Source organism: Corythoichthys intestinalis, chromosome 8, assembly GCF_030265065.1.
Source record: "Corythoichthys intestinalis isolate RoL2023-P3 chromosome 8, ASM3026506v1, whole genome shotgun sequence".
In the NCBI taxonomy this organism is placed as follows: domain Eukaryota; kingdom Metazoa; phylum Chordata; class Actinopteri; order Syngnathiformes; family Syngnathidae; genus Corythoichthys; species Corythoichthys intestinalis.
Genome location: NC_080402.1, coordinates 23,377,971 through 23,402,731, shown reverse-complemented (window position 1 = coordinate 23,402,731; position 24,761 = coordinate 23,377,971). Strand labels below are relative to the sequence as shown.

At 39.3% G+C, this 24,761-nt stretch overlaps 1 protein-coding gene across 1 annotated transcript; it reads left to right on the top strand.

Annotated features, from left to right (window-relative positions):
* Nucleotides 1–904: 904 nt before the first annotated feature.
* On the top strand, nt 905–24,363 carry gpr83 (G protein-coupled receptor 83). Its single transcript, XM_057843437.1, has 5 exons — nt 905–1,345; nt 12,826–12,951; nt 16,513–16,646; nt 22,754–23,347; nt 23,411–24,363. Exons 1-5 carry the CDS (start codon nt 905–907, stop codon nt 23,469–23,471), a joined length of 1,356 nt encoding a protein of 451 aa, XP_057699420.1. The 3' UTR covers nt 23,472–24,363.
* The last annotated feature ends 398 nt before the right edge of the window (nt 24,364–24,761 follow it).

The following is a 24,761-nucleotide window of genomic DNA, read 5'->3' as shown; positions in this document are numbered from 1 at the left end:
ATTTTTCTTATTGAGTATTAGGCGAGGAATAAGATAGACCCATTACTAGACTTTTTGGGAAAAATCATTATTTTTTTAAGTAGTCACATGAGTAAGGAGGTGGCCTGTGAAACTCAACCTAATACAACTCGGCAAGGACTTTCCAGAGAGTACTTGGTGAGTCACTCTTTAAGTATTAACAGAAGATTGGACTTTCTTAAACATGTATAATCTACGTGACATGGTTAGTGCTGATTGGGATTGATAGCAGAATCAGTAGAGAATCTGCCAAATGATTCTATGGTACTGAAACACTCCCTACACTTGTCGCTGCAACAGTGCAGTAAAGCTGTGTGTGCTAAATCTGTTGGCCCTCTGGGGGCCCCTTCTGGCTGGGGGCCCTAGGCAATTGCTTGGTTTGTCTAATGGGATGCGACGCCTCTGCTCAAGAATGATGGGAAACAAAAAAAAACGCTCATTGTCAATTTATTATTATAAATATTGTTGTAAGTTCATTTTATTGCTGACACTGCGTTTCGAGGTCATCAATATGTTGTACCCCCCCCCCCCCCCCCCCAAAAAGTCAAACTCCGCCTATGCCCACCTGTTCTTAAAACCTAGTGACGCCCCTGATGACTATTAATAAAAAGTGGTTACTGCGCAAAGTCTTATAGTTTAATCCAATATGGGAAAAACTAACGAGATTGAATGCAATACACATGTGATGTACTGTATATAATATACACATTTATGCCCTATGTTGTGGCTAGAGCGAACGTGCGCATGCGGGGCGGGCGGGTATGCGCTACAGTAATGAAAAGCAGTGCAACTTGTTGCGTCGTCTTCACTAGAGAGAAGGGCTGCGCACAAATTTTTCCTCGCTTTGAGGAGTCAAAAACAAAGGGCTAGAAGTTGTTTGGTCACGATGAGGTTTTGGTGCATATGCTTAACCGCGATTGTGTCCTGCGTGGACGCAAACCCTACTGCAGCAGCGGGACTCAACAAAGTCAACGGAAGCTCCGCGGAGGAGAGCGGGATGCTTTCTTACTTGGAACTTGCTGCAAACACTTCGGGGAAGTTGGGGAACAGGACTTCGCCGTATTTGCTGCTGGACTTTAACGAAGCCGTGCTGGAGGACTGGCGCTCCCTGGCCAATGGCTACGTGAAGCGCAGCGGGGAGTCGAGCGTCAAGGTGCTGCTGGTGGCTGCCTACTCCGTCATCATTGTTATCTCCCTGTTCGGAAATACCATGGTGTGCCACGTGATTCTCAAAAACAAGCGCTCCCAGTCGGCCACCAGCGTGTTCATCATGAACCTGGCCGTGGCCGATGTTTTCATCACTGTACTGAATACGCCTTTTACGCTGGTAGGCGCGCACTCGATACATCTGCATTTACCCAAAATGTGACACTTTTACGTTTGTTTCGTTCTGTTCCTAACCTTATTGAGCCATGATATGAATTTCACATCATGAAAAAAAAACACCACCCCAAAAAAATGTCAAGAAAATGTAAAAGTGCTTACGTGTTAAATTTGCTGTGTGACGAAACTCGTAATTCAAATTCTAATTGAAATGATCATTTACATTTTCCCATGAAAATGAATTGAAATGATACTAATCCACCCCACACACAGAAAAACACAATTTTTTGCATCACAAAACTGCACTGTATTTGCATTTTTTTTATGTCAAAAGTGTAGAGACTGGTCTCAAAAAGTGCAATTACGCTAAATGACACAACAAGCACACACACTCCCTCCCACACATGCACACAACTGAATGACTTCACATGTAATTACTCTGGAATTTAGATCTCTTCCGAAATGTCAAATCTTCCAACCTTCATAACACCTTTCCTTAAAATGTGGAAAATGTCATTAGTATGCTATAGCATATTAAAAGTGCCTGTGAAAGTGTATAAAAAAATCTTGAATAGCAAAGTATTGTCACCCCTGCAATTCTGTCGGATAATGCTCAATTTCTCCCAGAAAATGATATCAATTACAAATGCTTTGGTAGTAATATCTTCATTTATTTTGCTTGCAATGAAAAAACACAAAAGAGAATGGGGGAAAAAATTAAATCATTATCATTTTACACAAAAGCCCAAAAATGGGCCGGACAAAAGTATTGCCACTCTTTGAAAAATCAAGTGATCCTTCTCTAATTTGTGTAATTAACAGCACTGGTGGCAGTAACTAACTGGCACTTGGAGCCAGTAAAAGTGGATTAAAGTTGACTCAACCTCGGTCCTGTGTCCTTGTGTGTACCACATTGAGCATGGAGAAAAGAAAAAAACCAAAGAACTGTCTGGGAAGCAAAATTGTGATGAAGCATGGGCAATCTCAAGGCTACAGGTCCATCTCCAAAGACCTGAATGCTCCTGTGTCTACCATGTTCAGTGTCATCGATAAGTGTAAAGCCCATAGCACTGTGGCTAACCTCCCTAGATGTGGACGGAAAAGAAAAGTTGACGAGAGATTTCAAAGATTGTGCTGATGGTGGATAAAGAACCTCGACTAACATCCAAACAAGTTCATGCTGTCCTGCAGTCCGAGGGTTCAACAGTGTCAACCCGTACTATACGTCGGCGTCTGAATGAAAAGGGACTCTATGGTAGAATACCCAGGAAGACCCCACTTCTGACCCAAAAACATAAAAAAGCCAGGCTGGAGTTTGCCAAAACTTACCTGAGAAAGCCCAAAACGTTTTGGAACAATGTTCTCTGGTCAGATGAGACAAAACTAGATCTTTTGGGGGAAAGGCAAGAACATAAAGTTTATAGGAAAAAAAAACGAGGCCTTCAAAGAAAAGAACAGGGTCCCCACAGTCAAACATGGTGGAGGTTCCCTGATGTTTTGGGGTTGCTTTGCTGCCTCTGGCACAGGACTGCTAGGCAATGTGCGTGGCTTTATGGATTTAGAAGACTACCAACAAATTTTGCAGCATAATGTAGGGCCTAGTGTGAGAAAACTGGGTCTCCCTCAGAGGTCATGGGTCTTCCAGCAGGACAATGTCCCAAAACACACTTCAAAAAGCACTAGAAAATGGTTTGAGAGAAAGCACTGGAGACTTCTAAGACTGGCCAGCAATGAGTCCAGACCTGAATCCCATAGAACACCTGTGGAGAGATCTGAAAATGGCAGTTTGGAGAAGCATTGGAGAGCATTGTAAGAAACTGATTGATTAATACCGGAAGCGATTGGCAAAATAAATGAAGATATTACGACCAAAGCATTTGTAATTGCAACAATTTTCTTGGAGAAATTGAGCATTATAAAACAGAATTGCAGGGCTGCCAGTACTTTTGGCCAGCACTGTATTTTAAGACGATTCGACTATATACGACAATTTGGCAAAGCGCAGCTGACGAGAAATTAGTCTTTTAATCTGCCGTTTAGACCCGCCTGTCACTATAGCGCTCTAGCGTCCCGAGCTGGATGATGACGTTGGCAGGGTCACGATTTAAACTGATTTAGAATTCAGCCCATTGAGGGGGAAGATTCATAAAATACGACATAGAGCAGCAAAATGTCATAATTGTTTCAATCTCTCTACTCCAATGTGTTTACAGGATATTATTTGTATCTAAATATGTCTCCCCAATTGCTAAATAAATGGTATGGTCATGACAAATAACAGTCTTGTGCTAAATGGAATATGAAATATTAAAAATGCATTTATTTAGTATGACAGGGCAATATTACAGCATAATGGTCAAAACTGCCGACTTCTTCCTCCCCCGAACGGTATTTTATGCCACCGGAGTTAGTCTGGCTTTTGTCATTTCCCTGCCCCAGCTTCTGAGACAAAGGAAAGACCGTAACCTGCCCCAGCTTCTGAGACGAAGGAAAGACCATAAAGAAAACAGGAGGCGTGACAGCTAGCCGACATGCTAACCCGAACCGAGCACCTTTTCCAAGTCTTATTCTCGCCTTTCAAAAACGAAAAATCACACAAAACTACCCCGACTCGTGTCGCACAGGCGGCAGGGTTGATTGTTTTCACCGATCGGACACCCCCCGGCGGCGAGCAAGTTACGTCTCATCGTTCTGCTGCGGCCACGGCGGGCTGGCAGTGCTCATTGACGGGAATTAACGCTGAAAATAACCCATTCTTGGTGGACAAAGCTGCCGACATTCGAGCGGGGGGCTGCTCGTGGAAATCGCATTCTCGGCGGGCACGCAAATAGGAACGAGGGAGTGGAAGTGACCATGATGTGTGACAAGCTGCCGGTTGTTGGCTGAATGGCCTTCTCGGTGGACAGGGAGCATTGTCACCCACAAAATGCAAGCCACCTCCTTATTGAAACATGTGCCATGATACCAGTATTTGACACCATATAAAAACACGTAGCTTACTCACTTCCTCATTGGTCCCACAGTTGTCGGACTTGTTTTGGCCATTAGCCTGCGTGAAAAGGAACTTTTTGAAACCCAAAAAGGCTCACACGCCTCTCCCTGGTGCAGCAACAAAAGCCTGCAGCACATTGGGCTGGCATGATGCAAAAAATAAGCAAAATAATCCGCAAAATCAGCTGAGTCCGCAGTCGTTCTGCATACTGTAGCATTGGCTGTATACTAGGGGTGTGCCATCTTAGGTACCCCACGATTCGATTCGATTACGATTCAGGGTGCTAGGATTCGAATACTGAATGGTGATTACAGTATTGACGATGATCACGATTATAGCCAAAAAAATGTATGTCCATTATTTATTTAAAATATCCTAATGATTCAATAGGAACTACGGAAAAATGCCCATGGAACAAAAATTTGTACAAGAAAGTGCAAAAACACTAACCATTTTAAAAGCAGTACTTATTTCTCAAAATGTCTACACAACACACAGGTGACCTTGAAATGCTCTTTCTCATAAGATGCAAAAATTAGGGCTGTCAAAATTATCGCGTTAACGCGCGGTAAGTAATTTTTTAAATTAATCACGTTAAAATATTTGACGCAATTAACGCACATGTCCCGCTCAGACAGTATTCTACCTTTTGGTAAGTTTTACAGCAAGGTTTTTTGTGCTGTCTAACAGCGAACTCTTGTGGTCGCTTTGCGACATGGTTTATTGCTTTCTTGCCAGTTCAATATGGCTGCACGACGTCTCGGGCTGATGCCTACGTTGTAATGTTGTGCTTATATGATCCTTGGACAAGATTTGTCCGTAAGTATGGTTGTTGTAAAGAATGTACATATTATGTTAGTAAGCGAAATGTTCTATTTTTTGTATGAGACGCTTTTTGTTTATGTTTAGTGAACCTGTATAGCGTGCTAAGGTAACGTTGTTGCTAATGCAATGCTTGTGTACTTTTTTTTTGTAGTTTCACTACGGTCTAAAGAGGACAGTGGTTTGAGGCCATTTTATTAATAAATCAGATGAAAAAGAAAGAAGTCTGATTATTAAGGCGTCGTTCACTAGCTGTCTAGCTTTGGAAAAAGTAGACGCTTCGGAGTGAGGACAGCATAGACAGATTTAAATGACAGTAGAGTGAAATGCCCAGTACAGTCCTTATGTACCGTATGTTGAATGTATATATCCATCTTGTGTCTTATCTTTCCATTCCAACAAATTATTTTACAGAATATATATATAATTTACAGAAAAATATGGCATATTTTATAGATGGTTTGAATTGCGATTAATTGCGATTAATTACGATTAATTAATTTTTAAGCTGTAATTAACTCGATTAAAAATTTGAATCGTTTGACAGCCCTAGCAAAAACATTAAATGTTTCAAACAGCAGATTGCTCTCAACAATACAACTAAATTACTTTATATATTTATAATAATATAACAAAATTATAAATTGGTGGAATGAATTCTGCATTTTCTCAAAACAAAGAAAGTGTCTTTTTAAATAAGACTTCTTTTAACCAATACAGTGGGGCAAATAAGTATTTAGTCAACCAACACTTGTGCAAGTTCTCCTACTTGAAAAGATTAGTGAGGCCTGTGATTGTCAACATGGATAAACCTCAACCACGAGAGACAGAATGTGGGGAGAAAAAAAACAGAAAATCAAATTGATTTTTAAAGAATTTATTTCCAAATTAGAGTGGAAAATAAGTATTTGGTCACCTACAAACAAGCAAGATTTCTGGCTTTCAAAGCGGTCTAACTTCTTCTAACGAGGTCTAACGAGGCTCCACTCGTTACCTGTATTAATGGCACCTGTTTTAACTCATTATCGGTATAAAAGACACCTGTCCACAATCTCAGTCAGTCACACTCCAAACTCCACTGTGGCCAAGACCAAAGAACCGTCGAAGGACACCAGAGACAAAATTGTAGACCTGCACCAGGCTGGGAAGACTGAATCTGAAATAGGTAAAACGCTTGGTGTAAAGAAATCAACTGTGGGAGCAATTATTAGAAAATGGAAGACATACAAGACCCCTGATAATCTCCCTCGATCTGGGGCTCCATGCAAGATCTCACCCCGTGGCGTCAAAATGATAACAAGAACGGTGAGCAAAAATCCCAGAACCACATGGGGGACCTAGTGAATGACCTACAGAGAGCTGGGACCACAGTAACAAAGGCTACTATCAGTAACACAATGCGCCGTCAGGGACTCAAATCCTGCACTGCTAGACGTGTCCCCCTGCTGAGGCAGTACACGTCCAGGCCCATCTGTGGTTCGCCAGAGAGCATTTGGATGATTCAGAAGAGGACTGGGAAAATCTGTTATGGTAAGATGAAACCAAAATAGAACTTTTTGATAGAAACATAGGTTGTCGTGTTTAGTGGAGAAAGAATACTGAATTCCATCCTAAGAACACCATATCCACTGTGAAGCATGGGGGTGGAAACATCATGCTTTGGGCTGTTTTCCTCCAAAGGGACCAGGACGACTGCTCTGTGTAAAGAAAAGAATGAATGGAGCCATATATCGAGAGATTTTGAGTGAAAATCTCCTTCCATCAGCAAGGGCAATACAAGATGAGACGTGGCTGGGTCTTTCAGCATGACAATGATCCCAAACACACAGCCAGGGCAACAAAGGAGTGGCTTCGTAAGAAGCATTTCAAGGTCCTGGAGTGGCCTAGCCAGTCTCCAGATCTCAACCCCATAGAAAATCTGTGGAGGGAGTTGAAAGTCCCAGCCCCAAAACATCACTGCTCTAGAGGAGATCTGCATGGAGAAATGGGCCAAAATACCAGCAACAGTGTGTGAAAAGCTTGTGAAGAGTTACAGAAAACGTTTGGCCTCCGTTATTGCCAACAAAGGGTACATAACAAAGTATTGAGATGAACTTTTGGTATCGACCAAATACTTATTTTCCACCATAATTTGCAAATAAATTCTTTAAAAATCAAACAATGAGATTTTCTGTTTTTTTTTTTCCACATTCTGTCTCTCATGGTTGAGGTTTACCCATGTTGACAATTACAGGCCTCTCTAATATTTTCAAGTGGGAGAACTTGCACAATTAATGGTTGACTAAATACTTATTTTCCCCACTGTATAATTTGTTTTGACAGATATCTGTAATATTTCACATGTTTGTAGTTTTACCGTTGTACTTCATCCTGGTTTTAAACGTTCTACTTTTGTACACCATCGAACAACGCACAACTTGACATGGAAATACATGTTAGCGAAGTCACTAATTAGCATAGTGCTCGGCGCTAAGTAGTAACATCTAAAAACAACAACAATAAAGGCTAAACAGTAAAAGAGAGTTCATGTACTCACCTCTGATAGACGCACATGGGACTTAGCAACACACTAGGGACATTTTCCAATTAACACGACTTGAACCCACTGCTGGACAACTCAAAGGCAAGGAGCAACGAACAATCTCCCTTCCCTTTTCGCTCTAAAAAATAATTTGTGCACAGAAGTGTGACCACCGGATCGCCTGTCTCGTACACAAATTTATTTTCTAGTCTTTTAAAAAAGGAGTAAATCTCTCGCTCAGTAACCAGCTGCATCTATCATAACGTTGTGCATGCGTGCGTGCATCCGTTAGAGGTGTGTCTTGAGATGTCTTTTGAATTTGGTTCCGCTACGAGCGGCTGCCATAAAGTTATTAGGGGAAATCATCGTTTTTTTAAACATTTATGAATCATAATCGAATCGTCACATGCCGAATCGCGATGCATCTAATAATTGGCACACCCTTACAGTATACTGAAGATGATTGGCCCACTGACGTCACATTCGCATTCTTTGTCAATCCAGGAAGTCACTCATTTTCATGGTGCGAGATTAAAAAAATTTAATAAATATATCGATCGCTTCCACACACATCCAAGCGGTCCATTTCATTCAGGAGCATAAAATATCGCGTGAAATATAAAATAAACATGCTTTTTGCTGTCATAGGCACTTTAAAGTAATTTTTCGAATTTGAACAAACCTCTCTTCATCCACATCATCTCACTCAACTGCAAAGTTCATAGCAGTGGTTCTCAACCTTTTTTGCACCACGGACCAGTGTGATGTGGGCATTTTTTTCACGGACCGGCAATGTGTGGCAGAAAATTACATTAAATATAAAATAACTAGGGCTGTCAAAATCATCGCGTTAACGAGCGGTAATTAATTTTTTAAATTAATCCCGTTAAAATATATGACGCAATTAACGCACAAATGCTCCGCTCAAACAGATTAAAATGACAGCACAGTGAAAGGTGTACTGGTTGTGTTTTTTGGAGTTTTGTCGCATTTTGCTAGCGCTTGGGTGCGACTGATTTTATAGGATTCAGCACCCATGAGCATTGTGAAAGTAATTATTGACATCAACAATGGCGGGCTACTAGTTTATTTTTTGATTGAAAATTTTACTAATTTTATTAAAACGAAAACATGAAGAGGGGTTTTGATATAAAATTTCTATAACTTGTACTAACATTTATCTTTTAAGAACTACAAGGCTTTCTATCCATGGATCCCTTTAACAGAATGTTAATAATGGTAATGCCATCTTGTTGATTTATTGTTATAATAAAGAAATACTAGTACTTATGTACCGTATGTTGAATGTATATATCCATTTTGTGTCTTATCTTTCCATTCCAACAATAATATACAGAAAAATATGGCATGTTTTATAGATGGTTTGAATTGCGATTAATTGCGATTAATTAATTTTTAAGCTGTAATTCACTCGATTAAAAATTTTAATCGTTTGACACCCCTAAAAATAACACAACTGGGCTAAAAATGAACATTGAATGCAGGGAAAATGTCACCCACCATACGCTGAATCAACCTTTTTTAACTTTAACTTTTTTCAAACTTGCCAAATATCCTTGGTCACGATTGTCACGAGATATCCTTGGTCATGATTTTTTCTCCAATCGTGAAATGTTTCTTGGATTTAGCAATACGATTCGCCATGAGGTATGATGCTCTGAGTGCATTCGCTTTCGTTGCCTCGTTTGCTAGCTTTTAGCCACATTTATGCAGAATGGACTTGGTTGTCGTCTCCTCTTCTGGTTCAGCTGGTGGCCTATTCCCTGAAATAAAAAACTAGCAGTCCAAAGACGTCGCCGACAGCAGCTCGCATCCAATAGCAGCTAACGTTACTGTTTACACTGACCGACGCTGGGATGCAAGAAGTGTGCAAACACCCCAGTAATAGCGGTCAAACACTAGAGGGTGACATACACAAATTTTTACTCGGATTAGTCAGGAAGCACTGGCCAGATTGCGCTCGTTTACAAATAATTGATAATTTCTTTGTGGTTGAGGATCACTGGTTAATAGGCTAAAACTATAGACACTGATAAGGCCCCGCTTATGTCAACTGTACTGCTACTTTGTTTGTATTTTACAGTGCATTGCTTGGTAAGTAAAGCTTCATGCTTATGCACTGAAATATATGTGCCACCAGAAATTTAATTTGAATCATTTAATTTTCAATCTCAATTGCAAAACAGCTGAAACAAAAATTAAATTTGAAATACACAATCTGAAATTGTTTTTTTTTTTTTGAACAAATAATAACATGAATAATATCATTTGAAACTGAAATTATTATTGTATTTTTCTGACTATAGGTCAGTTGTTGTTTTTTTTTCGTAGTTTGGCAGGGGATGTGATTTATGCTCAGGAGCGACCTATTCATTAATTCATTCATCTTCCATGTGCGAAATTATTAACACATCATTATATAATTTCTAGAGCTGTCAAACGGTTAAAATTTTTAATCGAGTTAATCACAGCTTCAAAATTAATTAATCGTAATTAATCGCAATTCAAACCATCTATAAAATATGCCATATTTTTCTGTAAATTAATGTTGGAATGGAAAGATGACACAAGACGGATATATACATTCAACATACTGTACATAAGAACTGTATTTGTTTATTATAACAATAAATCAACAAGATGGCATTAACATTAACATTCTGTTAAAGCGATCCATGGATAGAAAGACTTTTAGTTCTTAAAAGACAAATGTTAGTACAAGTTATAGAAATTTTATATTAAAACCCCTCTTAATGTTTTCGTTTTAATAAAATCTGTAAAATTTTCAATCAAAAAATAAACTAGTAGCTCGCCATTGTTGATGTCAATAATTACAAAATGCTTATGGTGCTTAAACCCATAAAATCGGTCGCCATCAAGCACCAGCAGAGGGCGACAAAACACCAAAAAACACAAGTAACAAGTGGCCATGGCACTGTGCTGTCATCTTAATCTGTTTGAGCAGGGCATGTGCGTTAATTGCGTCAAATATTTTAACGTGATTAATTTAAAAAATTTAATTTCCGCCCTTTAACGCGATAATTTTCTTATCTTATTTTCACACGAAACCTCAAGGGGGCGCTCAAGGCCTGTGTTTCAACATTGGCAGTGACTTATAACAACAAATAAAAACAGCTGAGAAGGGCCGAACAAAATGGCACCAAAGGAATAAAAATCATATTGTACAGATGACGAGCTGCAAGTAGTGAAATATGCAGCCGAAAACAGTAATCGAGCAGCAGAAAGAAACTTATTTATGTTACGTTAACCAGGCACGTTCTCAGTTCGTTTTTTATGCACCGTATAATGTTAGCATACTGTACAGTTATTCAGCCTGATGTTCTCTAGTCTATTTTTATTTCAAATTGAATTTCAAAATGTGACTTATACTCCGGTGCGACCCATAATTTTCACACTATAAAGCGCACCTCACTATAAGCCGCCACCCACCAAATTTAACACGAAAACGACATTTTCTTCATAAATAAGCCGCACTGGACTATAAGCCGCAGCTGTCCTCACTGTATTATGGGATATTTACACCAAAAGATATTAACCGCTAACACTTTATTTGACAGCGGCATCATAGGACTGTCATAAGACCAAATGAACCACCATGAAGCTTTGAACCAATTAGCTGCAAAGCTTAATTGCTTCAAGAAGCTTCATTTGGCCATCACTGCTCCCATGGGAGAGACAGTGAACCTCTGCTGCCACCTCCTGTCAGCACTCTTGTTGTCCAACATGCCTGCTAGCATGCATTGCAACGCTGCAGATGTAAATAACAATCCAAATTAATGTTCTGTGCTAATTATTTCTTCAGTTACTGTTCCAGTTGTTTAATTAATCGCTAGTTACCGTATTTGGTAACATTTTATTTGACAGTGGTGCCATAAGACTGCCATTAGACAATCATAATTATGAAATGACTGTCATGAGCATTAATGAATGCTTATAACAGATATAATTTAGTATAGCTCACTTTTGAATGGATGTTAAAGTTCCCTGCTGGACATAAACGGAGTTAGTGACATAATTTGCCGAATGACACCTAATGATATCCATCATAAGCCTTTAGTAATGCCCAAAAAAGTGTCATGTCACAATTATGACGGTCTTATGATGCCGCTGTCAAATAAAGTGTTACCTATTAACCCAAAATAAATCAACAAATAAGCCGCATTGGACTATAAGCCACAGGATTCAAAGTGAAGGAAAAAAGTAGCGGCTTATAGTCCGAAAATTACGGTATGTTTTTTAACTCTTCATTGCGCATTTTTTGGCTGGTGCAATTTATTGAAACCATATAAAATTATTGTTCACTTCTGTACTATATTCTCAGTGTTTAGGATTACCTTTTTTTGTCAAACTTTTGTTGTTGTCTCCTCTTTCTCCCCGAGATTTTCATGATTTACATGCTCTTCTGTTTATTACTATCTCAAGTAAGCTATGAGGTATAAATTCAGCAAGTTGTCTTATTACAGTGTTTGTTTACATGCACTTTGCAAATGCATTCATAATCGCAAAAATCAAACCCAGAAAAAATGTGCACAGGTAAAATTGTGAAAAAAGGTAAACAAGTGTAGACAACTTGACAACGTGGCGGCCATTTTGGCAGGAGGTTTGTTCCTATCATAGGCAATAGATTTTAGAAATAAAAAAAGGTAACATATTTATTTGAATTTAGTCAGTTAATTTTAAAATGGATTGGATGTCTGCTACTGTCAACAGTAGTGAATTACTTAATTGTGTATATTAATGCATGTATATTAATTGTGTATATTCTTGTTAAAAGCTTTATATGCACAGTAGATCAACCTGATATGCAAACACAGGGAGGTTAAAATACCCTGCCCTTGGAGGAATTCACCCAAGCACCATGCAGTTGACAACACATCTAGCTATTGTTGAAAGGCTTCCTAATTGCCACTTATAAGAAAAACAATGGCCCAAATCCCACGCCGCATTTTGGACAAACATGGCATGAATAGTTTAAACCTAGCTTAATGTACTTCACATCCACATGATCGAATGAAAATTTACTAGTGAATCAATGTGTGTGGGGGTGATTGGGCGTGCGTACGGTTGTGTGCGTGTGTTGTTGTGTCTATGTCTCCCTCTTTCACAGGTACGCTTTGTGAACAGTACATGGGTGTTTGGAAGAGCAATGTGTCACATCAGTCGATTTGTACAGTATTGCTCTCTGCACGTGTCCACTCTCACCCTCACGGCAATTGCAATGGACCGACGACAGGTTGGTGCGCACAGGCTGATCTCGTAGGCTTTAGCCAAGGGGCCTCAAACCAATTCCACAAAGGGAGGACAAACAAGAAGACACCATTTCACCAATTCAAAATTCAAATCTTTACTTGTCATTACATCATCTTTACTTGTCATTAAATCAAGTGCAACGAAATTCCATTACAGGTTCAGCCCGACCAAAACAATTACAAGACCACATTGTACATAGCACACATATGTATAGAGCTCCGGGAGATGTGAAATAGAGCAGTGTGTGTGGGTAAGGGTCGTATAAGTGCAATCAGTTGAATGCAGTCAGGTGCTGCTTGTTCAGTCGAAACCTCATTGGTTAAACTTGTTGAGTCTGTTGGGATGAAAACACGTACCCACTGTGACCCTTTGTGGAATCAGTTTGAGACCTTTAGCCAGTACAATGTTACATCAAAGTATTGTCATGTATCCAACATAATGCAAATTATGCGTAATACTTTACCTTAAAGGGAGCCACAGACAGAAAGACTTGCAGTTGTTAAAAGATAAATGTTATAATAATTTGATATTCAAACCCCTCTTAATGTTTTTATTTTTATAAAATTTGAAAAATTTGTTTAACTAATTGGTGGCCATTTTTGTTGACGACGCAATGCACTCTGGCCGGCCTGGGCGGTGTTTGACTTTTGGAGTAGTGGGGGGCACAACATGTTGATGACCCCGAAACATAGTGTCTGGAATAAAATTAACTTACAAGAATATTTATAATAATAAGTTGACAATGAGCGTATTTTGTTTCACATCATTCTTGAGGGGAATTCTAAATCAGGCTGCTTTGGCAATACTTTTCGCCAAAATCGTCATCCATTGAATTTGGTACGCCCGCTGGTGTCGTGCCAATGTAGTTACCCCAGTCAAAATTAATATCCCCTGGGCGGAGCCATATGGAGGTAGATTTGTGTCTTTATTATTCAATTAAAAAAAAAGTTGCTTCAATTAAAAAAAAAAAAAAAAAAAAGTTGCTTCAATCAAAATATATATTTTCAACCCAAAAAAAGTCGCTTCATTAAAAAAGAATGCTTGAATGCAAAAATACATTTGAAACTCAAAAAACTAAAAAAAAAAAAAAAAATACATGTGAAAGCTATTTTTCTTTAATATTTATTTATTTTTTTTTTTTTTGATTGAAGCAACTTTTTGATTGAAGTAATGTTGATTTGTGTTTGGGCCACATTTTGGTCAGGACATTTTTCTCTTTAATATTCAATCAAAAAATAAGTTGCTTCAAAATAACAGATTTTCAAAAAGAAAAATCACTTCAATCAAAAAAAGAAACATTTCAGTCGTAGAAAAAAGTTTCTGAATGTGAAAAAATTTGCATTTGAACACTTAATTTTTCATTGAAAAAGTTTTCTTTGATTGAAGCAATGTGTTTGGGTCATATTATGATTAGGACATTTGTGTCTACATCATTCAATCCCCCAAAAAACTTCAATCAAAAAAAAAAAAAAAAAAAAAATTTCAATCAAAGAAAATTTTTTTTATGTTAAATATTTCTATAAAATATTTTTTTTTCTAATATAATTCAATTCAATTTTATTTGTATAGCCCTGGATCACAACAACGTTGTCTTAAAGGGCTTTAATATATCTATATTAAATTATATGCAAAACAAATGACTGTCTAAGGTGATCGAAAAATAATTTCGACCCATTATAAAATGGTTTTTTTGGTCATTTAATTCATTTTTGTTGCTTTACAACTTATATATATATATACATATATACATATATATATATATATGTCAATTACATGCAATGACACTTTTCGGCCACCGGGCAGGGCTGGCCCACCTTAAAATCCGCTTATGCTAGGCGGTGATATCGCTGGGCAGCGCTGCCGTACTTCCACAGTGTCACTCGTTAGCTACATAAACATGTTGTCGGTTCTGCCCTTCCATTTTGAACCCGAGCAGAAAAGTGATGAGCAGGACAACACTGTCGATATTTCACAAAATGAGCAGCAAAAGCAATTAAATGAAGGTCTCAAGCAGGATTCAAACCTGTGTTTTCCGTACGACAGACGAGATCATAAACCACAGGACTATACTTCCACGTGACGTTGGACTCATAATTTTCCTTATAAAGCAATAGTGACCACCGAATTAGGAAACGCGGCTCACTTCAGACAGCAACCTGACAATAACAACATAGGGATTGCATAAAAGGGTTCATTGACCACTCAAAAAAAAAAACGCAATCGCGAAAAGGGAGACACAAAAAGTGTCCGTGACAGTAGGTCGGGATCAATTTTAGAAAAAACAACTGAGGGAAAACCGCGGCTAAAGGGAGACAAACGAAAAAAACTAAGCAAAGATGCAACCAGCAATGAAGGGATATACAAACCGCCAAAAAGTAGCGAAATCAATATCTCGGCAAGCCGCCTTGGATCGCTTTAAAGACACTGCTGATGAGCTGGAATTGGATGCAGGTACGACGTTGGGAATGCATCCCCCAGCTCTGTAACAAAACAATCTGACCAGCAGCAGAATGTGACAAACTCATGCCAGTTGTCATTCTAGCTTCACTTGCTAGCTAGCACAGCTATTCTCCCAGTCCAGTTAAACCGCGTCATCACCCCCAGCCTGCATTGCACATGTAAAACCTGGCATCTCCGTAGGTGAAAACATGTATTAAATATTATAGATTTTAAATCAATGGCAATAATATATGTGTTTCTAATAACATATTTTTGTAAAAGAGAACAATTGTGGCTTTTCAGAGCCTACAAGTATTTAAGTCCGAGGTTCCCTTTAAGATTTTAATTAAGATTGATGATTGTTCATCAAAGACTAAGCAGCCTTAGGTCCGTTAATGCTGCTACCTTTAAAGTACTTTGTAATATAATTATTTTCAGAAAAATCTCTTTCTCAATGATTTTTTTTAAAAACTTTTTTTTTAATGGTCTTTTTCATCTTTTGGAATCTGAAAAAGTACCTTCAGAACACACTTAGATTTAGTGCTAATAATATTTCTACTGTTCATCAAATAAGTCTAAGGCATTAGATATAATTTAAAGTGTTTAATTGTGTGTAAAATTGTATTTTTAATTGCAACTAGCCAGGATGCCTCCAAAATGTAGCAAACCTATACACCATGGAAAATATCCATGCCAGACTATATCGTTTTTGTTGGCAATGCACCTGCATTCCTGCATAAAAAGGTTTGATTTTCATGTCATGTCACGAATCTCTGCACCTGTTTGGCAGACCATGCAAACAAATTGGTTAAGCCTCCTCTGAGCGGCTCTAAATTTCAGCGCAAGGTGGACGGCCGTTCTAATGCTGTACGTCTTTGGTTTTGGTTGCTTTTCTATATCTGAAGTGAATTCTGGACCAGAACTTAATCACATGTAGAATCTGATGAGAGCCATCTAACCCTTGACTGTTAAAAGGAAGTCAGCAGGAGAAAGTCGTGATATGCCACTGCAGAATGTATATTTAATCAATTTAGGATTCATATATGAGAAAATCAGCATAAGATGCATTTAATGACTTGATCTGTCTGCCTGTGAATCCCGTCAGTTGATCTTACATCCTTTAAGACCCCGCATGTCGCCGACTCAGGGCAGTGTCTGGGTGGCTGTCATCTGGATAATGGCCAGCTGCTTCTCCCTTCCACATGCCATCTACCAGAAACTGTTGACTTTCAGGTTCAGGTAAAAACATACCCTGGCAAAGACACATAGACCTAAGTGTGGTTACACTTTACCATTTTTTTACTTGGCTACAATACAGCATGGATCTGACATTTTGGTCACCATGACAAAAAACTGATTGTCCAGAATATGTAAAAGTCGGTATTTTTTTGCCCACTTCTTCTAAGAGAGCACATCCCATGACCTATATAAAGATTAACTCAAGATTTAATTTTCTTATTAACAGATAGTACAAATGAGATATGATTGACTGACTGCAATTCAGGGATATGGCTAGACTTGAATGTAGCGCCACTTCACTTTAATTGCTTGATTGACACCTTACTCGGTCATGCCTTCTGTCTCTGCAGTCTCAAGAGCCTTTTATGTGGTGACGCTGCGACACCAAAACGCAATGATTGTGTTACGGAACGGCCTCACCTTTACATGGAAACGTCGAAAGTGGAAGGCGAAGCCTAAAACTCTTGATTACGGCCTCCAAAGCGGAATGATTTGATTGCAGGGATTTCTCTAGTGTCGATGACATCAGCACTCGCTTACGTTACTTTGGGCATGCGCAGTTGCTGCGACGAAGCATTCAAGACAGCAAACATGGTGGAATGTCGGCTTTAATTACTGTTATATATGGCGGAAAAGTCTCTTTTCCGCCATATATAACAGTAATTAACGGCTTTTTCAGCCTTGTCTGACAAGGCGTTTCTGCTCTTGCACCCCTCTTTAAAATAAACTGCTGTATTTTAAGCCAAAAGAGCTGTTGTGTTTGATAGAACAATATGCCTAAATGCAGCCATAGCATATTCATGGTGCATTAAGCCCCCGAACTATTTTTAATTTGTCTGTTTTACCCTGGAGAACCCCATTTACAGACACCACACAACCGGTTTTGTTTAAACCCATCCATAAAAAGAATGTAGGTAATTGTATTTATTATTAGAAATGTCTACCTTTTTTTCAGCTTAGAATCATTAATTGTTGTTTAATATCTAGTTTTGTAAATGGCTTTATAAATTATTCACTCGCATATTTTACACTTTTAATTACATCACAATGAAAAAAATAGTGTCTGTAAATAGGTCACGGACATCTACCTCATAACTATCGCTTAATTGTATTTTTTTGTTACTGTTGCATTTTCCCCGATATTTTAGATGATAAATAATTGATCCAAACAAATAAAAATTTGGAAAAAAAAAACGTATCAAATGGTAAATATTTGAAAAAGAAAATCTCGACCACTCCAATGATGTACCACACATGCGTATAGGACAATTTTTAAATGTGGCCAAAGTGGGGGTCTCAGTTCGGAACTTCAAGTCACTTTGAGTGTTTTCTGCCATATAAATTTAAATCAATATTTTATGTTTGCATTTCTGTGCCTTTTGAAGCAAAAGAAAAAACGCTTGGACGTCATTGTTTCGAGTGGGTGGGTTTGTTGTCTTCCAGGCTGAGGGGTTGTTTTCAAGGAAGTGCATCATTGGCTGTCACCTTGTAAAACTGCACTGCCCCTAGGGTCTGGCATGAATACTACATCATTTTCACGCGGAATTGCGACATTGTTCGAATGGAGACGGAACCAAGACAGACCAATGTAAATGCAAACATGATATGTCTCCTATTCTTATTCACTGGTTGGTTTCACCATACCGCATTTTCTGGACTATAAGTCACTTTTTTAAATAATTGGCTGGTCCTGTGACTAAGGGGCCGTTTACATGGTGACTCTCTGAGAAGACGAAAAATTTCACGTTTGCATCTATATGGGACCGTCTCCATTCGACCAGTGTCACAATTCCGCAACAAAATGATGTAGTATTCATGCCAGGCCCTAGGGGGCAGTGCAGATTTAAGGGTGACAGTGAATGATGCACTTTGACCCCAACAACCTCGTCAGCCCGGATGACAATATGCCACCCCACTCCAAGCAATGGCATTTTTCTTTTGCTCCAAAAGGCACAAAAATTGAAACATTCAACATATTTAAATTCAAATTATTATTAAAACAGTAAATTAAAGCCGACGTTCCGCCATTTGCTGTTTTTAATGTTTAGTGGCACCGCTACGCACGCCCAATGTGACGTGTGCGAGTGCTGACGTTATCGCTATTCACCAACCCCTCCCCCCCTCCCCCCAAGCCCAAACAATCGAATCCTTCCACTTTGGAGGCAGGATTCCAAGTTTTGCGTCTTTGCCTTCTGTCTTTGCCGACACAATATGAACGCGATGCCACTCCCTAACACAGTCATTGCGTCTTGGTGTCACAGAGTCGCTATTGTAACCTGCCTCTTATACCCAGGTGTGATTCATTTCTGTGTTTTTTTTTTTTCCATTCCTGACAGCAAAAGGGTGCTCTAGGTGTGCTCTCTATTTCCAGAGTTTACAGAGTTGTTCAGAAGTGATACTTAAGATGAAGACTTCAATGGATTTGGTAGTGATTTGGAGTGAGATCAAGAGTTTGGTGAACAAGTTAGAGCAGGGGTGCCCAAACTATTCCACATTGGGCCGCAGTGGGTGCAGGATTTTTGCCCAACAAAACAGGACGACACCTTTGTACCAACCTGGTGTCTTACAAGTGTAATCAGTTGATTGTAGTCAGGTGCTGCTTGTTTTAGCAGAAACCTCCTTAGAGCCGGGTGGTTTACCGAAAATGTACCGTTACAGAAATGTTTCATGATGACCGGCGTAATTTTGACCATGTCGGTAAATTTGGTGTTTCAATGAAACGATAAAATTACGTTTTTTTCAGCCCGCTTTAACTTATGTGTCGTTTGGCTAAGTACAGCCAGTGTCCTTACGTGTGACCTCACGTGACTATCAAACAAACAAGCCCGTTGCTATCATCTGGTACGCTAACGCTACAAGTGAACGTGAATTACAGAACGTGATTGAGTCGGATAATAGTAAAACAGCTACCGGTAGCCAGGCCACAGGCATTTCGGGTATAGCATTAGTCGATTCACATAGTGTGGTGTTGGTGCCAAAAAAGAAATTAAAGTCAGTTATATTTTGTATTCGAGAAGGGCGACAAACCATGGAGCCCAACATGAGTTTGATGGTAATTTCATAGACAACAAGTGGGAGCTGCGCACCCCGGGTGCTGGATACAGCCTATATTTCTCGGACAACCACACGGGTGAAATGACCGCTCAGGCCCTGAAACAAATGCTCTCGACGTTGGACTAGAAGTCACCACCACCAACAGCGGCGCTAACCTTGTCAAAGTGGCTGAACTTTAACTTAATGAGTGGATTGGGCACGGACTGCATCTAGCAATCAGTATGTCGCATTATTTTGTATTTCTGTTCAGCATTAAGTATAATACAACAATGTAGCCTCTAATATGACCGTTTATTGGCCAGAGCTATTTTTGTGTATGTGCTTGCTTTATTCTGTGTCATTACTGCCATCATAATACCTTAAATGTTTCATTGGCATTAGAGCAGTATAGTATAGCTCAATGTGTATGAGGGGTGGGGAGGGGGGTTTGTGGTGTGTGCATGTGCGCGTACGTGTATTTCAGTAAATGCTCTGAGAAAAAAAACTTGAAACCTTGAAGTAAACACTTCTCTTGAGTAATCTGAAGTTCAAGACCCTCTTGATGTAAATCATTTGTGTTAAAACAAAACTTTTGGACAGTGGCCATAGCAATATTTACAATGTTGCACAATGTTCAAGTCATACAAGCTGCTATAAATCTTCATACTTTAATGCTTGTTTCCAAGATATTTTTATATACTTAATGTGTACAATGCATGTCCAATTGTTAAATATGTGAAATTGACAGCTGGTAAATAAAACAACGAGAAACTGTTCGTTAGCATTTCATGCATTGATTCAGATTTTCAAACTATATAACAGTCCACTTAGGCGAATTTATCGTCATTTATCTTTATCGAGGTAAATCTGCTCAATTTTCCATGACAAGTACTTAAGGCCATATCGCCCAGCCCTAAACCTCATTGGTTAAACAGTCTGTGCCCGATCGGTAGGAACAAAAACCAGGACCAACAGCGGCCCTTGAGGACCAGTTTGGACACCCCTGAGTTATAGTGTCTTGTTTAGACCAGGGATCTCCAACCTATTCCACAAAGTCCCATTGTGGGTGCAGAATTTCATTCCAACCAAACAAGATGATACATTTTCAACAATCTAGTCTGCTTGTTTTAGTAGAAACCTCATTGGCTCAACTTTCTGTGCTGGATCAGTTGGAACAAAAACCAGGACCTATAGCGGGCCTTGAGGACAGGTTTGAAGACCCCTGGTTTAGGCTATTGTTGTCTGCATAACTGTTAATGTGTTACGTTGACTAATTTAGCTTGCTGTTATCTATCTTATACAGGTAGTCCTCGTGTTACGGCGCACCCAACTTACGTATTTCGACTTTATGCCGGAGTCTCGTCCGCCATTTTGCCTCCAGTCGTTTTTTTGTTTTGTTTTGTTTCGGGAAAAGATTACAGCTTAGCTCGCTATCTAGCTAGGACTTAGCTCCAACGTCTTGGGGAGGACAGCACACTGAGCTATAATACATGTTTTTGGATAGTTATTTTAAAATTTAGAGGTAATTTAGGTGTACTTAAAGGGTTAATTCCAGCTTAACACGGAAATTTGGATTACATCGCGAACGTAGGAACGGAACTCGTTCGTAACTCGGGGACTACCTGTATTATTAGAATGTTTTTCTTGGTATCTGACAAAATATTCATAATAATAATAAAAAAAAAAAAAATTTGACTTATATCCCGGTGCAACATAGGTTTTTTTTCTCTCTTACTCTCTCTCTCATTGTGCTACTTTGGGCTAGTGTAATTTATATTCAGGTGCGATTTATATTCCAACAAATTAGGTAAAAATCCAAATAAATTAAGGGGCATAAAACAGGGATTAGATGGCTGATTTTCCCCAAACATCATTGTAATAATGTTCCACTGTCAGGTCGTATACTGTAAATTTCTCACTATTAGGCGCAGCTGACTATAAACCGCCACCCACCAAATTCAACACGAAAACGACATTTGTTTATTGATAAACCGCACTGGACTAAACCGTAGCTGTCCTCACCGTATTATGGGATATTTACACCAAAATATATTAACCAGTCACACTTTATTTGACAGCGGCATCATACGACAATCATAAGACCAAATGAACCACCATGAAGCTTTGAACCAATCGACTGCAAAGCTCCACTGCTCCCTTGGGGGAGACAGTCAACCTCTGCTGCCACCTGCTGTCAACACTGTTGTTGTCCAACATGCCTTCTAGCATGTATTGCAGCACTACAGATGTAAATAACAATCAAAATTCATGTTCTGTGCTAATTATTTCTTCAGTTACTGTTCCAGTTGTTTCATTAATTGCTACTTATGGTATTTGGTAACACTTTGACAGTGGCGCCATAAGACTGTCATTAGACAATCATAATTATGAAACTGTCATGAGCATTAATAAATGCTTATAACAGATGTCATTTAGTGTTATCCTGCAATGAATGACACTTAAAGACATCTGTCATAAGCATTCAGTAATGCCCATGATAGTGTCATGTCATAATTCTGACGATCTTCTGACGACGCTTTCAAATAAAGTTTTCCCTATTAACCCAAATAAATCAACAAATAAACCGCAGGATTAAAAGAAATGAAGTAAAAATAGTAGTGGCTTAGAGTCCGAAAATTACGGTAGACAGGGTTAACATTGATGATAAAAAGCGATTTTTGGGTGGTCTTTTTCTAAGGCCTGAATGGCTCACATTGGCTCACAACTGGCTTCATGTCTGGAATAACAATAAACTATCTGTAAATAATAATCTGTTGTAGCCCCGGCACAGAGCTGCCGTGTATTAAGAAGCACCTTCAAAAGCTTTACAATCTATGATGTCCTGCGGAGTTACATTTTATCGGAGATATTTTTTAGTTTTGAGAGAATAATTGAGGATTTTATTTTAGCAGAAGACTGACTTTTGCAAGTGATATATGACATGTTGCTATTTGTACTAACTGTTTTGAGACATGCATTCACTGTTTTGAAAATGTTGATGATTCAAGAATTGTACTAAAGCTCAATACAAAACAGTTTTTAATTTCAAGCTTTTTGTCTTTTCTCCTCACAAGTCAGGAAAAGGAGCGCAGCCTGTGTGTCCCAAACTTCCCTGAGCCATCGGACGTCTACTGGAAGTACACTGACCTCCTTACCTTCTTCCTCCTTTATATGCTGCCCCTTGTCATCATCACAGCATCTTACACCACTGTGGCCCACCGATTGTGGCACCACAAGGCCATTGGCGACGCCACAACAGTTCAGCATGCCAACCAGAGGAAGAAGCGACGCCGCACTCTGGCCATGTTGCTGATCGTGGTGGCCGTTTTTGCTATCTGCTGGTTCCCACTCAATTGTTATGTGGTGCTTCTGTCTAGTGAGGCCATCCACTCGTCAAATGTTCTTTACTTCTGCTTTCACTGGCTGGCCATGAGCTCCACCTGCTATAATCCTTTTATTTACTGTTGTCTCAACCCCATCTTCCGCCAAGAGTTACGCCATCTTCTGAGAATGTGCAGAAGGAGACGGAGCGTGGCGGTGGAGCTAGAGCTGGAGGATCAACCCGCCGCCGTGTGCCCTCCGTGTCGCAGGACAGCCTGGCCCGACAATGACGAGTCGCCAAGGCAGGGGCAGGCTTTGCCGCAGCCCAGCCAACCCCCATCACAGAAGTGCCACACTGTATCCGAGAACTCGCGACATTTTAAGGATGCGCATGCCCTCTGCCCTGCCAGACAGGTTCTCACAGGGCGAAGTGATATCCTTTCAGTTGAGCCCATTGTGCCTGTGAGTTGAATAATTGCATATAAGAAAGTGCAAATGGAGCCCCATCAATCACTTCTTCACTTAAAGGATGACAAGAACCCACGTGGCAGTCATTTGGAGGGGAAAAAAGCAGCAGCATATCAGCTGACCTTTTTCATAAAAGACTTAAATGAAGAGAATGAAACATTCTGACAAATTATGGAGCCTGGAACACCACGCCAAGCCTCTTAGGAGAATAGTGTTATTTCGCAACATACACCAAACAACAATAGTCAGACCTTTTCTCTCATCTATTTATATAAATACACCTGAATAAATACCGGCCTTCATAGATTTTGACTGACACTGTGAGAGAAGAATACTGTACATACAGTATTATGGTCAGTCCGGTGGTAGGATGTTCTTCATCTCTGTGCTCTAAATGAGGGGTCGGGAACCTTTTTGGCTAAGAGAGAGTCATGAACACCACATATTTTTAAATGTAATTCCGTGAGAGCCATGCAATATGTTTAAAACTAAAAATACAAGTAATGTGTGCATTATATGTAATTTCAACACTTTTAAAGTACAATAAGTCTCTGAATTCTTATAACATATAATCAGAGGGGAAAGTGGGCCAGAACGGTCAGGAACGCAGTTCCGGTATAAGATTCAGAGCGGGAATGCTGTTCCGGTACACGGTGCTTTGATTCCGAAAATATGACAGCAACTGTCAAAACACTATGTAAAAAAAAAAAAAAAATGCTAAGATACCACACATGCATTTCATCTCCAAGAAGAGAACAATCTACCAACATCAGATTTACATATGCAGGTTTTAACAACAAGCATAATAAAGTGCTTGTGTAGCGTAATCCGTTTCCACCAATATTTATTATTAATTTTATTCCACGGACGGCATGGAGGTTTCCCCAGCTGCTGCAGTTATCTGAGTCTGACAATGATGAGTCACGTCAATGTGCGAATGCAAGCAAAACGCCTGGGCTCATTTATCCGTTCAATTGGCTGACATACTGACATGTGCTCAGCAGAGATAGTTAGCTCTGATTGGTTCAAATGTGCATGTTTTCTGAAACAGCAAAAAAAATAGAAGGTTGTTGAACTGATGTGACAAAAAATGGCAATGCAACATAAAATGGATCAAATCTTTAAGAGCAACGAAAGGGTTGAGGAGGCTTATTTATCATAATTAGTTTTATTTGCTCTGATGGGGAGGTTCAGAACATCTTATCTATCAAATGTGCACTTTGGACTTATATTTGTTCATTTATGTTAGGCTACTTATTCATTTCCTTATGATTTAAAAAAGTCAATGTTTGC

Coding starts and splice junctions, on each gene's coding strand:
- gpr83 (XM_057843437.1), top strand. CDS start 905: ATGAGGTTTTGGTGCATATGCTTAACCGCGATTGTGTCCTGCGTGGAC. Junction 16,647..22,753: donor CTGTTGACTTTCAGGTTCAG/GTAAAAACATAC, acceptor TCTCCTCACAAG/TCAGGAAAAGGAGCGCAGCC. Junction 23,348..23,410: donor AGCCAACCCCCATCACAGAA/GTGCCACACTGT, acceptor CTGCCCTGCCAG/ACAGGTTCTCACAGGGCGAA.